At 44.4% G+C, this 18,722-nt stretch overlaps 1 protein-coding gene across 3 annotated transcripts in view; it reads right to left on the reverse strand.

Annotated features, from left to right (window-relative positions):
- Positions 1 to 351: 351 nt before the first annotated feature.
- Positions 352 to 18,722, reverse strand: part of LOC115180594 (acyl-CoA synthetase short-chain family member 3, mitochondrial) — a 35,006-nt gene continuing 16,635 nt past the window's right edge. For all 3 annotated transcript variants that reach the window (XM_029742794.1, XM_029742795.1, XM_029742793.1), the window contains 7 exons: positions 9,946 to 10,041; positions 6,957 to 7,020; positions 3,555 to 3,636; positions 2,578 to 2,700; positions 1,523 to 1,622; positions 1,218 to 1,393; positions 352 to 908 (listed from right to left, as the gene is read on the reverse strand). In XM_029742794.1, coding sequence (XP_029598654.1) covers positions 825 to 908; positions 1,218 to 1,393; positions 1,523 to 1,622; positions 2,578 to 2,700; positions 3,555 to 3,636; positions 6,957 to 7,020; positions 9,946 to 10,041 — 725 coding nt within the window. In that variant the 3' untranslated portion in view covers positions 352 to 824. The remainder of the gene's footprint in view (positions 909 to 1,217; positions 1,394 to 1,522; positions 1,623 to 2,577; positions 2,701 to 3,554; positions 3,637 to 6,956; positions 7,021 to 9,945; positions 10,042 to 18,722) is intronic.

Here is an 18,722-nt window from a genome sequence, read left to right on the forward strand (position 1 = left end):
AGTCACATTAAGAGAAATACCATGCAGCCTTGTTTACAAGTTTGAACACTGGAATGTGCAATGTAATCTACACCTTGATTAGGCTGATAGAAATCCTCATTTTATTTGAATGATTTTCAATTTGAGAGTCAGTATTTCTATATAGCCTACTTTCTCCTTCTGAACTTCTAACACCAGTGGGACGGGTGTGGCTTTGTGACAATGATCAAGAGCAGCTGCTCACCAGTTTGACAGCTCCAATGCAGTTACACCTCCGACACCACCAAAACAGCTGTGTGTCGGCTATCGCCGGTTAACACTTGATCTGATTGAATCTAGGCCTTACTCAGAGAATTGAAAGTATACTGTAGCTATACCAAGTCTTTTCACATTTTATTTCACAGTAGTAAATATACTGCACAATATTGTTAACCACTGTTCAAGGTCTACAGTACATACCACCAAGTTATTTTATGTCAGTTCTTGTCCTGGCTATTCAATGTCACCCCCACACAGAGGTAGTGGCACCCGTCTCTCAGAATGACTGTTCCCTTTGGGTAATGTTAGACGGCGTAACTGTTAAGTCTACAATTGGGAGTGTCTTCAGTGGAATAGTGAAGATACACAGTGACCGGTTTGCAAACCTGCTTGTGCTACAGTCAACTCCTGTTGTGCCATGTTCGTTGTCACGCCAACGAAAGTCAGAGGAGTTGGCTAGAGTACATACAGCTCTTGCGACCTGCCTGTTTTCTGTCTAGTTAGAGGAACAGTTCTAGTCCACCCTTCATGGTAGACTCTGCACTGTCTGCAGCCCAGGTGGAGGGTTAGAGCAGGAGGTTAGAGAGTCACTGTCCAGCGGGTCTCAGCTCCTGTTTCACCATCCTCTCAATGTCCTTGTACACATCTGGGTCCTCAATGGTAGGGGATATCTGTGGAGATGGACAGTCTTCCATACTACTAGTAGTAGCAATATTTTCTTTCAATTTCTGTTTAAATCTTATTACATCGTGAGTGAATTTCATCTTTCATATAATCCTCAAACTTTTATTCAATTTGTCAGTATGAATTAAATTGATCCAACACCGGCTCGCCTGATAATTGGCAGCTGTACAGGAATAATAATCCAGTGCTATTATTGGTGAATAATTGCCTTCCAGAACCAAAAAAACGGTTTTATTTATTAATATGCAGCCATTCCTCAAAGCATTGACATGGTGGGTGAATGTGTGGTGACTTACCGTGTATGGCTTCCCGTTGACCAGGTTAGCCAGGGAGGAGCGGGGGATCTTCCCAGAGCGGGTCTTTGGGAGACCTCTGACAATCAGCACCTTCTTGAAAGCAGCCACGGGCCCGATGGTCTCTCTGACCAGGCTCACCATCTCCTTCACCACGTCTCCCTGGCTCTTCTTTAGGTCTGAGACAGACCCAGATACACAGGTGTTTGACTTTCTATAACCCCACACTCACAGGAATGTTGGATCCCCAAACTGCTCCATTAAATGGACCTTTATCCTGTATCTCTCTGAGTCACTGTGTCTCTTACCATCTCTGAGAACACACAGAGCCAGGGGGACGTGACCCTTCAGGGAGTCCTCCAGACCCACCACAGCACAGTCCACCACCCCGGGGTGCAGCAGGACAGACTGGAACACACATAGCCTCTTTTAGAATCTGAGAGTGAAATACTTACACACTTGTAGGCTCAGCATTCCTGAACAGTCCCATTACAAGTCAGAATGTTGAACAAACTTCATTTTAACTTATTTTACCTGTTGTCCGCCGGTTTTGTCCCTATGTTGGAGGTAATCTGATACAACATATCCACAGGGAACAGTGGAGGCTGCTGAGGGGAGGACGGATCACAATAATGGCTGGAACGGAGTGAATGTAATGGCATCAAACACGTGGAAACCATGTATGTTGTATTTGATACCATTCCACTGATTCCGCTCCAGTCATTACCACAAGCCCGTCCTCCCCAATTAAGGAGCCAACAACCTCCTGTGACAGGGAAGTGTTATCAACCCAACCTTCACTAGTACAGTGGTCTGTATATTGGTTTGTACTTCTGGTTTTCATTATTCAATACTGATACAATTCGCACGTGACAAACACTTGCACAATATGGCAGAGCCTAACCGAAGCACAGACCAAACGGCAAACACTTTCAGCTGATTGTGAGGAAATGAGACCCTAAAGGCGCCGGGTAAACAACACTTTCCTGTGGATACCTTATCTCCACCTCCAATAGGACCAACAGCATGTACAACCTGGAAAGCAACTGTAAATAGCATTTCATTCAACATTCTGGCTTGTAGAGACAGACTTTTTTAGGGTGACTTTGGTCAGACTGAAAATCCATGGAGTAACCATGGCAACAGTCTGATGTTTCGGTATTGTAACACTCAGAGATGTTACAATACATTTCTGGTCAGGTTACATGGAGAAACCTTTTTTCCTAATGACATTTCTACTCCAGTCATTAGCTATGGGTTTCCACCGTGTGGCTGACTCAGACACCAAATCACAAGGGAATAACCTGTTAACAGGTAGGTTCATATCCATGCAATCTGGACCTATTAGTCTCTCCGCTCATACCTCTTCCAGTGCCCCTGTCGACAGCCTGTGGCCCGCCACGTTGATGACATCATCAGAGCGAGACATGATGTACAGGAAACCCTCCTCATCCACGTAGCCTGCGTCCATGGTGTCATAGAAACCCTAAGGTAAAAAAGCAGGTAATGACTGACATTCTGATAAAATCACCACTCTAGTGTAGGTCACTTTTGGGTGTTTTTGTTCTGTTATCTATACTGAGTGTACAAAACATTGGGAACACCTTCCTAATATTGAGTTGCCCTCAGAACAAACTAAATTCATTGGGCCATGGACTCTACGAGGTGTTCGAAAAGCGTTTCCCATGTTGACTCCAATGCTTCCCATAGTTGTGTCAAGTTGGCTGGATGTCCTTTGGGTGGTGGACCATTCTTGATACAAACGGGAAACTGTTGGGCGTGAAAAATCCAGCAGCGTTGCAGTTCTTGAAATGCTCTAACCAGTGTGCCTGGCACCTAATACCATACCCCATTCAAAGGCACTTAAATATTTTGTCTTGCCCATTCACCCTCTGAATGGCATACATACATAATCCATGTCTCAATTGTCTCAAGGCTTAAAAATCCTTCTTTAACCTGTCTCCTCCCCTTCATCTACACTGATTGAAGTGGATTTTAACAAGTGACATCAATAAGAGATCATAGCTTTCACCTGGTCAGTCTATGTTATGGAAAGAGCAGGTGTTCCTAATGTTTTGTGCACACAGTATATAATCATACAGTACATTTGAGCCACTAGATGGCATCACTGGCCAGCAAAAAATCCATCCACGTACCTGTCCCATGATTTACAAGGTATTTCAAGTTGAAATCTATAATCCAAAGTCATTATGGATATTGGTAAGTATGTGACAAATCCAAAGCAGTGAACACACACACACACACCTACCTACTACAGTTACGTGGTGAATTATTATCTGATGCTAAAACATGAATAAGATCTAAGGTGAGATCACCTACAGGGAACTTGGTGAAGTAGAGCTCCTTGAAAAGCTCCTGGTTCTGCCACAGAGATAAAGCTGCTCCTGGTGGTAGTGGCAGCCTGGAGGAGAGGAGAGACAGAGGGTGTATGTACAGCCGTGGCCAAAAGTTTTGAGAATGACACAAATATTAATTTTCACAAAGTCTGCTGCCTCAGTTTGTATGATGGCAATTTGCATATACTCCAGAATGTTATGAAGAGTGATCAGATGAATTGCAATTAATTGCAAAGTTCCTCTTTGCCATGCAAATGAACTGAATCCCCAAAAAACATTTCCACTGCATTTCATCCCTGCCACAAAAGGACCAGCTGACATTATGTCAGTGAATCTCTCGTTAACACAGGTGTGAGTGTTGACGAGGACAAGGCTGGAGATCACTCTGTCATGCTGATTGAGTTCGAATGGAAGCTTCAAAAGGAGGGTGGTGCTTGGAATCATTGTTCCTCTGTCAACCATGGTTAACTGCAAGGAAACATGTGCCGTCATCATTGCTTTGCACAAAAAGGGCTTCACAGGCAAGGATATTGCTGCCAGTAAGATTGCACCTAAATTAACCATTTATCGGATCATCAAGAACTTCAAGGAGAGCGGTTCAATTGTTGTGAAGAAGGCTTCAGGACGCCCAAGAAAGTCCAGCAAGCGCCAGGACTGTCTCCTAAAGTTTATTCAGCTGTGGGATCGGGGCACCACCAGTACAGAGTTTGCTCAGGAATGGCAGCAGTCAGGTGTGAGTGCATCTGCACGCACAGTGAGGCGAAGACTTTTGGAGGATGGCCTGGTGTCTCGAAGGGCAGCAAAGAAGCCACTTCTCTCCAGGAAAAACATCAGAGACAGACTGATATTCTGCAAAAGGTACAGGGATTGGACTGCTGAAGACTGGGGTAAAGTCATTTTCTCTGATGAATCCCCTTTCCGATTGTTTGGGGCATCCGGAAAAAAGCTTGTCTGGAGAAGACAAGGTGAGCGCTACCATCAGTCCTGTGTCATGCCAACAGTAAAGCATCCTGAGACCATTCATGTGTGGTGTTGCTTCTCAGCCAAGGGAGTGGGCTCACTCACAATTTTGCCTAAGAACACAGCCATGAATAAAGAATGGTACCAACACATCCTCCAAGAGCAACTTCTCCCAACCATCCAGGAACAGTTTGGTGACGAACAATGCCTTTTCCAGCATGATGGAGCACCTTGCCATAAGGCAAAAGTGATAACTAAGTGGCTCGAGGAACAAAGCATCGATATTTTGGGTCCATGGCCTGGTAACTCCCCAGACCTTAATCCCATTGGGAACTTGTGGTCAATCCTCAAGAGGCATGTGGACAAACAAAACCCCACAAATTCTGACAAACTCCAAGCATTGATTATGCAAGAATGGGCTGCCATCAGTCAGGATGTGGCCCAGAAGTTAATTGACAGCATGCCAGGATGGATTGCAGAGGTCTTGAAAAAGAAGGGTCAACACTGCAAATATTGACTCTTTGCATCAACTTCATGTAATTGTCAATCAAAGCCTTTGACACTTATACTTGTAATTATACTTCAGTATTCCATAGTAACATCTGACAAAAATATCTAAAGACACTGAAGCCGAAAACTTTGTGGAAATAAATATTTGTGTCATTCTCTAATCTTTTGGCCACGACTGTATGGTAGTGAGAGAGAGAGACTAGTGTCTGACATGCAACAGACAGCAGCAGTGAGAGAGGTGACCGATGGACAGCTGGATCCCCAGGCCAATCACGGTGAGGACTATTACAGTGGCACAGAGGGAAGAAAGAGCCATACTCTGTGATGCTACAAATAACATCCAACAACAACTTTAGCTAATAACAAATGCTACAAAACAACAGTTGTCTTGTCTTACCCATGAAGCCATGATCACAATAACACCCCCCCCCCCCCCCCCCCCAGCATTAAGATGTCTGAGGCACTGTTTTTCTATGGAGAGATAAGATACTGTAGGATATCTAAACCCGTATAATACTTTGGGTTTAGCAAGTGTCTAAATTAGAAAGATAAGCCTGTCAGTCTATATGGTTTATAACAGAGTTGGGGGGCTGAGGTAGTGGATACTATTACACTACACCTTAGTGGGTTCAGACATGGAGCCCAGTGTCTGCTGGGCCTGACCTGACCCTCCGTGTCAACACACACACAGGTATAGGGTGACTGAGTATCTGAGCCTTTGTTTACCCAGGGTCACTATCAATCACCCCCAAATGTTCTTGAGAGGGTCATCCAAGTTCAAGCCCTGTCCGCATCACACCCGTTTACAAAGCAGCATGTTTGTGTACTGTAGTTGCATCAAGAACAAATAACATTTGAACAAAATTGGAATAGATTTTTTTTTAAGTCTGTACTGTTGGTGAGAGTATAGAAGCTTTCCCTGTCTGTCTTGACTGCAGCCAGATCTAGGACACCCCTGGTATTGCTCTAGCCCGGAGAGGAAATGAACAAACCAAGACCTAATAATGTTCCATGGTTCAACCGCCTGCATTTATATCCTAATGAGGCTGTCACCCTTTTTTGAATGCACTTCCACACACAGACACAAAACAGCCTTTGAAGCAACAAACCAAATTCAATTAGGGCACTAATGCTTTTTCTTAGCGCATGAGATCCTCGCCACCCAAAGGCAATAACAATACCTAAGGTTCATTTACACAATGCACTATAAGAAAATACTTTTGATGCCTCCATCTTGACTCTGGAAGAGAGATTCTCCATTATCAATTCACCTCAGAGGTAAAGGTGTTAGTTCTTAAACAAAGAAAAGGGTTGGTTATAAGAGTTGCGGCTATTTGTTCTCTGATGAAAAGCTCCACAGCAGCTTGGGCTGAATCCATTGTAATCCACCTTGTTGGTGCAGAAACAGTGGCAGCAATAACAATGAGGTGGTGAATGGAAGATGGGAGTGATTTCCAGGTAACAGGCTCACTGATAAGAGCACAATGGGGAGGAAGGACTGAAGTGCCCTCGCCGTGACCCGACTCACACAATCAGCTCCCAACATACACACACACACACACTTCTCTCTCTCGTTCTCTCTCAGGTCCTGAGGGAGCTAATACAGTGGAGACCTATCTGTATGGAGACGGTGGTGCTGCATGTAGCCCTGGGTGATGTAAAAATGGTTTGTATGATCGTTTCAAAGTAAATTATTTCCATAAAACAATTCCACCCTCCTATTTGAACAGATATAAAACAGGACTTATTTTACTGTGCTCAAGTTTCTAAAAGTGACAGACTCACACACAATCTCCCTGTGTATTTATCCCTGATGCAGAGACAGAAAGGTTTGCTTCTCCAGGTGACATAGGCAGTATAACAGAATGACTTAGCTGCTCACAGAGGTGTGGCCATGACCATGCGGCTGGCTTACCTCACCACAATATTTCCCAGGGTCCTTGGCATCACCTCCTGCATATCATCGTCGATCACTGTGACTAGAGAAGACAGAGGTGCATAGAAATCTGATTTATAAGGCTTATATTTCAGCAGTGGGCAATGTGGGATGTCAAAATGTGGGTTGCTCTAAAGTTCAACCACTGTATTGACTGTGTGTGTTTTTTCTTTTCCCAAGCCAATATGCCTGGACTCCTCTCACACATGCCCAAATTAAAACAATTATAGTGTGACATTAATACCTTTTTGCATTTTACAACTACATGTAACTGATTACAGTTGCAGTGCCTGAAAAGCAGTGTCTCTCTCTGCATACTGGTCAGGTAAATTGACTGTGACATTTCAGAACATTTGGGATAGTTCCAGAGGCGTCATGCCCATAGGGGGCACGTGCCCCCTCATATTTGTCCTGTTTAAAAAAATACATATTTTGTTTTTGTAAAAGTTTTGTTGTCGTTTCTCTGGAATACTACTAGCCACCTAGAAATGTTATGAAGTTGGCTTTAGCTAGCCTAGATAGGTTCCCAATCTCCCAACCTCCCAACTAGCTACTAAGAAGCCATTTCAGGCTATCAATCAAGTTAGCTAATTTGTCTATCAACACTACGTGACCAAGTATGTGGACATCTGCTCATCGAACATCTCATTCCAAAATCATGGGCATTAATATGCTACAATAGCCTCCATTCTTCTGGGAAGGCTTTCCACTAGATGTTGGAACATTGCTGTGGGAACTTGCTTCAATTCAGCCACAAGAGCATTAACCTCTTATGGCTAGGGGGCAGTATTTTCACGGCTGGATAAAAAACGTACCCGATTTAATCTGATTATTAGTCCTGCCCAGAAACTAGAATATGCATATAATTATTAGCTTTGGATAGAAAACACTCCAAAGTTTCTAAAACTGTTTGAATGGTGTCTGTGAGTATAACAGAACTCATTTGGCAGGCCAAAACCTGAGAAGATTCTGTTCAGGAAGTACCCTGTCTGACCATTTCTTCCCCTTGTTGATTCTCTCTATCTATTACAAGGGATCTCTGCTGTTACGTGACACTTCCCACGTCTCCAATGGACTCTCAGAGCCCGGGAAAAACCTGAATGACGTAATTCAAAGCCCTGGCTGAAACACAGGAGCGCTTTTGCTAAGTGGTCTATCAGCAGACAAAAGGCTTAGGCTCGAGCACTGCCCGCCCCCACCTTTCTGTTTTTCCCTCTGTTTACAGACACGCAGATTCCCGGTCGGAATATTATCGCTTTTCTACGAGATAAATTGCATAAAAATTGATTTTAAACAGCGGTTGACATGCTTCGAAGTACGGTAATGGAATATTTAGACATTTTTTGTCACGTTATGCGCCATGCGCACGACCGTGATTTACCATTCTGATAGTGTCTAGAACGCACGAACAAAACGTCGCTGATGGAACATAACGATGGATTATTTGGGACCAAACCAACATTTGTTATTGAAGTAGAAGTCCTGGGAGTGCATTCTGACGAAGAACAGGAAAGGTAAGACCATTTTTCTTATAGGAAATGTGATATTGGTGAAGGCTAAACTGGGTGGGTGTCTAAATAGCTAGCCCGTGATGGCTGGGCTATGTACTTAGAATATTGCAAAATGTGCTTCATCCGAAAAGCTATTTTAAAATCGGACATATCGAGTGCATAGAGGAGTTCTGTATCTATAATTCTTAAAATAATTGTTATGCTTTTTGTGAACGTTTATCGTGAGTAATTTAGTAAATTGTTAGTAAATTTCCCGGAAGTTTGCGGGGGGTATGCTAGTTCTGAACGTCACATGCTAATGTAAAAAGCTGGTTTTTGATATAAATATGAACTTGATTGAACAAAACATGCATGTATTGTATAACATAATGTCCTAGGGTTGTCATCTGATGAAGATCATCAAAGGTTAGTGCTGCATTTAGCTGTCTTCTGGGTTTATGTGACATTATATGCTAGCTTGAAAAATGGGTGTCTGATTATTTCTGGCTGGGTACTCTGCTGACATAATCTAATGTTTTGCTTTCGCTGTAAAGCCTTTTTGAAATCGGACAGTGTGGTTAGATTAACGAGAGTCTTGTCTTTAAATAGCTGTAAAATAGTCATATGTTTGAGAAATTGAAGTAATAGCATTTCTAAGGTATTTGAAAATCGCGCCACAGGATTCAACTGGCTGTTACGTAGGTGGGACGATTTGGTGCCACCTGCCCTAGAGAGGTTAAGAAACGCAGTTTGGCGGGTCATGTTTCGGAGAACGCATTACTCGACCTTCGCCTCTCCTGAGCCCGTTGGGGAGTTGCAGCGATGAGACAAGATCGTAATTGGATCGCAATTGGATATCACAAAATTGGGGAGAAAAAAAATTGCACAGGTTTAGCCATTCTACTGGCAATGTTTCCTGTGGAGATTGCACAGCTGTGTGCTCAATTTTATACACCTAGCAGCAAGGAGTGTGGCTGAAATAGCTGAATCCACTAATTTGAAGGGGTGTCCGCATACTTTTGTATATATAGTGTAACTTTAGCTGCATGCCTGCTGGCAAGGTTGGTAGACTTTAGAAAAGCAAGCAATTATTAATTTACTGAATAAGATTCACATTCCTTTCAATCATTTACCCGTATTTTAGCAGAGATGCAGATAAGTATATTTAGTTTCTTTAAAAAAATAACCACCAGTCAGCAGGATACAGACAGCTCCAGAGGTTTTTCTGCTTAGATATGCAGAAAAATAAACATTTTTTACATAAAATTAAGCATAACGATTATGGCTAGATTGCAGGAAAAAGCTGTTTCAGGTGTTAGAAAAATGCTAAATTCTCCAACTTCCGGATGGGGGTCCTAGCCCCACTCAGGACCAGCCCCCAGCCATCCTAACGTACTGTGTGCCTCCTCAGACTTTTTGGGTGCATGACGCCCCTGGATAGTTCTGCTCTAATGAAAAAGAGACAGGTTAGTTCTCACCATTGTATCCTGGAACGGGTTTGCCAGCCTGACCAGCAGGGGGAGACAGGGAGTTTCCCAGACCAATACAGGAGGACGTGATGGCTGAGCCACTCTCTGATGAAAGGAGAGAGGGAGAAAGAGGACAGAGGGCATACAGGGTGAGATCATTAAGACTTTACACTTTTACTGCCACAACTCATGCAACTTCCACAATACTCTCTTATCTCTGCAACAAACATGCACTTTATAAAACACACTCACACGTGCGTACACACACACATAGAAACATATGCACGCATGCAAGCGCGTTGTCCTCAAAGATCAATGTAACGTCAGAATTTAAACTTTTCCCCACACAACCATAAAAAGTTTTACAGAATGTGCAAAAGGGAACAAATTATTCAGACTTTGTGGAACAAAAGTCAGTTTCATGCATGACTAGAAATAAAATGGTTTGTGATTGGCAGGCATGTCATCAAAACTGTGGTTGAGCCCTGTGTTCTTTCTGTGAGCACAGTCAACCTACATTACCAGAACTATGACAGTTCCTATGGGCTCTCTGACTCACACAACCAACCTCCACTCTACACAGCTGCTCCACTTTCCACTGAGATATCTCGGTCTATTCTGTCTCCAGTCACGTGCCCACACATCAACACTACAGCCCTGGTTCCAACCTAAATACAGCAGAACAATCAAAGAGGTGACACATCACACATGGGAGGCTCTGATGGAGGATAGGAGAAGAGAATTGTCACCACCGCAAATAGTTTTCTTGCTAGATCCTCATCATTGTATCCTGTTGTCATGGGGATATCTGATAGCACTCTAACCCACTTCACTTTCTTAGCTACCTTTTTGGACTAAACTTCTATCCATATCATAAGGCATTCTTTGCTTGGAGGGGGGGTTTTGACTGTGATGGAGATGTCGCAGAACATCCCAGATCAACGGAGGGAGAGAAATGAATCCTCCTCTAGCCACCAGGGCAGTGACCTCTGAACTGGAGATGTTCTGCACCTCTCAGGGCTCATTAATCATGAGCAGGTTAATCACTCCCTGTAGACTTCAAAGCCCTTCTACCTCCGGCCAACGCTGACAGCCAACACTGAGGTCTCCCCCTATAGGAGACACAGAAGGTTGACCTATGTCTGCCCTGGTCTCACATACCTGGTCAAAATTCTGGGCCTATCAGCCGGTGGCCTCAGCCACCTCAGTGACCAATGACAACAAACCAGCCACTGTTCTGCTTCCTCCTAGAGTGTGGAAGCAGGGAGATGACATGGTGTAGTAGGCCTGCCTTATGTTTACAGCTCTGTTATATATATATATGTGGATAGAGATCAATAAACCTGTGCAGAGTAGCTGTGTGTGTCTGCTCAGCCCACATAAAGATCAGTGCAGAAACGGCAGATTCTAGCAACACATGTAGACCGTGACAGACCTCTCTAAATGGGAACATGTGAGGATTACACAATAAACCCACTGAGCTGTGGCAGCAGTGTTGTGTTTAAATTCACGCTGTTAGCTGCAGTCGTTGTAATTGCGGCGTAGATTTCAGACAGCAATTAAAGCCGGAACAGAGATGAGCAGAGACAACCAATATAATGGCCCAGTATAATTGCGCTTGCCGATTAAACACTTAGAAGGAAAACAATGCCGAGGGCTTAACGGTGTGCTTACATAACCAGGTACATTTGGGCTGTTAGTAGATACTAGAGCACAGAGAATAAAACACCTTGGAACATCTCTGGGTTTGCACCACTACCCAATTCCATGGGAAAAGTATAGATCTACAGTGCTTTATTAATTGATTGTTAACCAATCTTTGGATCTTTGTTTCAAATACTTTCATTTTGTCCCGAGTTCTTCATCATGTGTAAGGGGCAGCAGTAGGCTAGAGGTGAGAGAGGCAGACCAGCAGCCAGAAGGTTTCTGGTTCCAAGCAACACAAAAATGGGAATGGAACTGAATTGGAAGGCTACTGGACTCTGTCTGATCCCATGTAATATCGCCTGTTGTTGTGCCCTTGAGCAAGGCACTTAACCCCCAACAATTGCTCTCAATCAAGGGGTGCTGCACTGCTGCTAACCTTATCCTCTCAACGTGTCTGTGTTCCGAGGTCTTTACGGGTCCACCTGAATTTGAATACACCGGATCTGACCTAGGACCTGAGCGGTTTGGTCCGTTCAGATCCGGGTCTCCTTTTTATTTATGATTGGGCTTTTCGGATCCGGGTCCAACCTCTAGACTGTGTGTATCTGGGAGTGTTGAGAACGACAGAAGGCACATTTCCATTCTAACCAATGGACAATAATTTAACATGCTGCATACTGCAATAGCCTTGAAAAACAGAGCTGTTTTTATTCCAGCGAGTGGAAGGAAGGCCTATTAATATGCCACTGCACTGCTTAGTTCTCCATACTTTGAGTGTTCTTAAACAGCAAGGCTACGCTAAGCACGGAAAAAACAATCCCCATGGCACATTCAAAACACTGAAGCAGGACGTTATCGTTATATTCCCAATGACAGGTCAAATTGCCTAGTTAAAACAAGCAGAGTCGACTGAGCAAGGCTCCGGATGGCCACCAGAGAGAGGGATACTGAGAGGAAATCAGTGTGAAAACAGGTTTAGACATGGACGAGGGGTGAAAGAGGTGGGTTCTCGCTCGATCTCTCTCTATCTCAGTGGTCAGATATCAGTACGCAAGCAAATCAATCTTCTCCAGACAGACGGATCTGTTGGGTCTGTGGTGGTGAGAGGCTGCTTGAGAGTGATGAATTAAGGGACACTGAGGCCATGCAGTGGGTGGGAGAGGAGAGAAGGGGAGGTAGCATTGTGCCCTTTCATACCAGGGTGCCGTCAAAAAGCCAAGCGTCATCACTGGTCTGTCTGTACAGACACAGAGCTACACAAATCCTTTATCTTTGTTCTGGGATCTCTGACATATAAACACTTGAATCCGCTCCCAGAACCACCTTGACTTGCTCTTCTCTGTAATCTCACATCCACTTTTACACAGCCACATACCACGCATGCACACAGAAGCACAAACACACAGAAGCAAGCATACACACACACAGAATATTGAGTCAGACAATTATCTGGCCATTCCTGTCCTACATCTGACCCTTCTCACATGTCAGGTGTCAAATCTCAGGGGGCAGACTGTGTGTGTGTGTGTGTGTGTGTGTGTGTGTGTACGTGTGTTTCTGTGAGTCTATGCCTGCGTCTGTGTGTGGAGAGAGCGGGGGGATTGGGTTGTCCCGATGTGTGGTTGCTGGGGTAACTTTGGGTTGTCCTGGTGATGTGTGGTTGCTGGGGTAACTTTGGGTTGTCCTGGTGATGTGTGGTTTCTGGGGTAACTCTAAGTCAGAGGATGACCGTGATCAGACAGCAGGCCCATGGTCAGCAGACCCCTACTGGGGCTAAGAGAGAGAGAGGAGATGGCAAACATTCCTGCAGCACTGTCCTACCTCTCATCTCTCTACTGACCTGTCTGAACCAATAGACCAGTATAAAGAAAACCCTGGATTGAGTAGGTGTGTCAAAACTTTGACTGGTACTGTATACACACACACACACACACACACACACACACACACACACATACGTGGTAATTTGATGTATTCCGTTCTATTTTGGATCAGAGTATATTATAAACTTGTTAGTTTGAGTATATTGTTATATATGATGCACAATTACTTGTTTACTGTTCTAATTACATTGGTAAACAGTTTAAAATAACAATAAGGTTGGGGCCTCCCGAGTGGCGCAGCGGTCTAAGGCACTGCATCGCAGTGCTAGAGGCATTACTACAGACCCGGGTTCATTCCCAGGCTGTGCCACAACTGGTTGAACGGTGTTTCCTCCGACACACTGGTGTGGCTGGCTTCCGGGTTAAGCAGGCAGGTGTTAAGGAGAGCGGTTAGGCGGGTCATGTTTCGGAGGACGCATGACTCTCCCGAGCCCGTTGGAGAGTTGCAGCGATGAGACAAGATCGAAAATTGGGGAGATTGTTTTTTATATCATAATAGCAATTTGGCACCTTGGGGGTTTGTGGTATATGACCAATATACCATGGCTAAGGGCTGTATCCAGGCACCTAAGAACAGCCCTTAGTCGTGTATACTGGCCATATACCACACCCCCTCAGGCCTTATTGCTTAAATGTAGAGTAACCTTCTCAGGCCCTGGCTTGACAGGTGTGTCCCAGACAGGATCCGAGGAAAGGTCCACGCCTTACCACTCTTACAGAACATTAGCATATCTGTTTTAGAGCTTCAATAAGAGCCCATCGAGTCCTGTCCAGACAGTCTGACAACCTCGTAGCTGTACCTGGGGGGGAGGGAATCTCCATGGAGGTCACAGCTGCTGCTCAGTTCTGGATCACACAGGCATGTGACAGACATGCACAAACTTACGTACGCAGATGAACAGGAAGAGGAGTAGAAAGGGAAACTGCCGTCACACCTGCTCTAATAGCATCTCAAATTCCTCTCCCTCAAACCCACAGTGGAATGTTCACGCATACACATTTTCTCATTACAAAATGACCTCTGTAATAAGAAACACCAGCTTTACGGGCCCATGGAGTTTAAACAAGGCAGAGCTAGCTAACAGCCGACAGAAAACCACTCTGCTTGAGGAGCCAATGACACTGGCAGCCTCTAGTGAGAGGCTAACACACACACACACACACACACACACACACACACACACACACACACACACACACACACACACACACACACAGTCTCGGAGGAGAGCCAGGCTGTAATTACGCTTGCGGCCTCGTCTACCACGAGCCTCTTAATGAGCCAGTCTGTGGGACGGGAGCCATATGGTAATGAGTGACACGCTAGGTGTGACACGCCACGCAAATCCACAGGTGGGCACAGAAAACAAGGAAAGGTTGGCCAAAGGAAGGGCTTTCATCTGAAAATAGATTGTGTATGTAATGTGTATCTGGGTAGTAGGGTAAACAAAGTACACATTAGGTATTTTTATTTGGCTGAAATCTTTTGAATTATCTGGTAATGGGATGTAGTCTTATAGCTTTAGATAAGGGGACCAAGTAGGTGTCCATTACACCATAGCTGTACGGTACCCTAGCAGCATGACCATAACGTGGGAGATACTACCACTAACCTAGCCCCTGTTGGGAGGTGAAACATGTTAACAAACTTCAAGTCCCCTACCCATGCGGTTACTTGAGGTTGCGTCCACTGGAAATGCAGTGAAGTTACGTCGCCATCCATAATAAGCGTTAAGCTGTGTAGTTACGGTTTCCTCTTAACTTCCTGACTCTCTGGTGCATTAATCATGTTGGAATTTAGAGCCTCAAATGCCAAGCACAAAGCTACTGGTTTTCATGTTGGTGAGGAGGCTGCTTAGAGGAGGCTGCTTAGAGGAGGCTGTGTGAACACATGGTGGCATTGACCCATAGACAGGACTGGCCAGGAGAATGAACTCTCTAACTCTACAGTCAGAATGAGATCGAGAAAGAAACACTGTAGTTGTAAAGGAAAGTCATTATTTCTGAACCTCATTTGCTTCAAAACGTAGGATCCTGTTTCTAACTGCACTTTCATTTACAGCCTCACAAAGGTTTATTTAATTGCAATTCATTATGCACCCATTTGCGTAATATCACAGTCTAGTACTTAATTGTTCAGCTTCTGTTCCTCATCTCTGTGTGATGATTACCAAATGTATCTTCCTATCAGAGAACAGACGTCTTGTGTTCTGCTCCTAGACATATTTCACCAATGTTCACCAATGTTACAATGAACCTTTGTACTGAGACAGAGCTTAAAAGGAAATAACCTTTTAGCTGGTCATGTCCCTGGGCTGGAGCTTGGGCTACAGGGGCTGGACAGAAGGGGGACAGAGACCCAGCCGCCTGCCCTCCCTGCGTCTCTAGTCGCTGCCTCCCATCAGCCACTTCACCCTGGTGAGCCAAACCCTGCCAACTGGAAATATTCTGGTTGCCCGGCAACACCGATGACATCAGCAACCTTCATCATCAGCCGTCCCTCCAACCCCAGGCACTTGGGTCTTAAAATAGCGACACAGATTATTATCAGGCTTCAAAATAGCAGACATTTTCTCTGTTTTCTTTCTGCATAGATAGGGGAAAATGAGCCAGTATTCAGACAGATTTGGATAAAGGGGTGGGGGTCAGAGACTGCTGTGGGTGTCTGGCTGAAGTTAAAAGATGTGACTGTCTGTGAAGTAACAGAAATGGAGACAGAGTGAATACTCTTGATAGGGGCGATAGAGAGGGGAGAGTGAAAGAGAGCGAGAATGATTGAAACGCAAAATGTATCAGCGAATCAGCTGACAGCGTGTGTGTCTGAGTGTACATGAAAGTAACGAGCGCACAAATCACTTCTACTTTCTATCAGTAAAGTCATCTTAGCCACTGGCCCTGCAAAATGACTTTTGATTTTGGAAGAAAAAAAACACAAAAAAAAAAAAAATTCAAAGCCAAATTGGTCAATCAGTCAAACTCTGCCTGTAAGCTTGTTGACATAATTGAAATATGCTGTTCATATGAGATCACTGACAAGTTAGACACATTTAGCTGAGACTAATCAGAGGCATCATTTAGTAGAAGAGTTTGAAGCGAGCTGTTGATGTGCCGTGCCATTTTCATCAAACACAATTAAGAAGAACATATTTCTCACACTTATTATCGCTGTTCAGTAGACGCAACACTCCTGCAGTGACAGACGAGAGAGAATGCTGCTCAGAACACCTGCCCCTTTGTAAAAACTAATTTACAGTCCTTTGAAGGCTGAAGGAGGAAAGGAACACTTGTATCCACGACTGTACTGAAGCCTCTCTACTCATATCTACTCTGTCTGTCATTTCATTACAAACAACACGGCCTCCTACAGTAGTTCCACTGCGAGTTCCTACTGTTTGAAACCCAGGGCCCACAGTAGATGTGAGGAGTTCCCTGGGTGGTCAAGGCGAGGCAGAGACACTGCTCCTGGCTCTCTGTGATGATACAGTTTGACACACAGCAGTGGTACAGAACTTCACTAGGTTTGCTCCAGGGTAGAGAGAAGCCCATGAAATGACCAGGGACTGCTGCTTTCAAGCTGTGAAACATTTCATTTTCTCAGATGGAAGGCAGGCGGCCTTTACAGAGCATGAATGCTTTGAATACTATTTCACTCTGATTCTAGATCAGTGATCTGGCAGACAGCCTCTTCCATTCAGATCATCTTCCACCACCTCAATACTGACTCTAGATCAGTGGTCTGAAAGTGGTCAGACCACAGAATTATATCTTAATTTAATAGGATCTCTATGGGTCAGACAGCCTCTCTTTGCGTTGACTTCTAATTCAGATTACCACACGTCGCCCACCCGCCTTTAAAATCTCCATCTCTCTGAGCCTCCATTCCTGCTGATTTTCATGCCATCGATTTCAGCTTTCCTTTGCTGAATATTACATTGGAAAGAGATTACAGGGCGTGTTGTGGAATGATTTGTGAAAAATCTAAGAGTAATTGATTTTGTTCAATTTGTATCCATTTTGCTGGGAACTAGTAGATCAGCCTGGGTAGGCTTAGCGGTAAAGCCCCTGGATGGAGACTGCATGACTGCATTTGAAGGACAAATCTTTACAGGCATCTTACATTCTTTTTAAATAAGTGGAAGTGTGTGATGGTTTATTCAACAAACAACTGTCCATGGAATGCATTCCAAAGGAGTTGTACTTTGATTTCCGAGAATGTCTTAAACTTAGATTTGTGAGAACCCACCCAAACGTTTCAAAAGTAACATGTTTGGAATAATACCAATAACTGTGTTGTTTCTTAAATAATGTGTTTTTTCAGTGATCTCGGGATTACTGCAAGAACATTATGCATTAAATGTACAATCCTCTCCAGAACCCTAGGCTGCAAGACAATGTCAACCTGCACCACAGTTAGGATTTTGCCATCACTGCAGTTCGCCTTCCTCTTCTCGTGAGAAGACAAGACTGGGGCTGATAAATGGGTTTGATGGATCACCTGTCACAGAGAGGTTGAAGCACAGTGTGCTGAAATCCTTAGATGACATGTGACTTAATCCAGTACAGGAGGGAGAAATCAGAAACCTACTGCCACAGCCTGTCAGGTTCTTCCACAGGACTTAATTATGCATGCCTTCTCCCCGAATCAAAATGAAATCACTGCAGAGGTTTCATTTTCCAGCTGTCAATATAAAGGGAAATGTTTTAGCCCAAAGTTTGGGGCCCATTTCTAAACCTCTGACAGAAACTCTGATGCTCTAGAAGGCTTGTGTGACAGTGGAGAACAGAACATGCCTGCAGCTTCCTCATCTCTCACAATAACACAGACTGCTCACATTCATTATGGTGCCTTTAACATATTGAGTCTGTCTGAGTTCTGTCTATTCTGTCTCTCACACACACACCCACATGCACACTGAGCCCAGGGTGAGAGGGGACTTTTGGTTATTGTCAGAGACAGACTCCTCTACTCTCCAGTGAACAGGTTGAGAACTGCAGGCCTTTATTCCCAGTAATGGCTTTGAGGTTAGTGCTGCCGCCAATCACACAGCCTGCAGTAGATGAAGCTCCCTGGACTGGACTGCACTAGCACCACAGAGAAGCTGGGAAGGTGCCAGGGTTATTATTCCAACTCAATCTATCAGCAGTCTGAGGTTTGACTGAACTTCAGCGAACCATAGGCGGACAGTGTGAAGGAATCCTATCCTACCCCTCAGGGCTAGGACTGACAGAGAGAGCACCAAGGATATGCTCTGAGAA

This window comes from Salmo trutta, chromosome 40, assembly GCF_901001165.1.
Source record: "Salmo trutta chromosome 40, fSalTru1.1, whole genome shotgun sequence".
Classification (NCBI taxonomy): Eukaryota; Metazoa; Chordata; class Actinopteri; order Salmoniformes; family Salmonidae; genus Salmo; species Salmo trutta.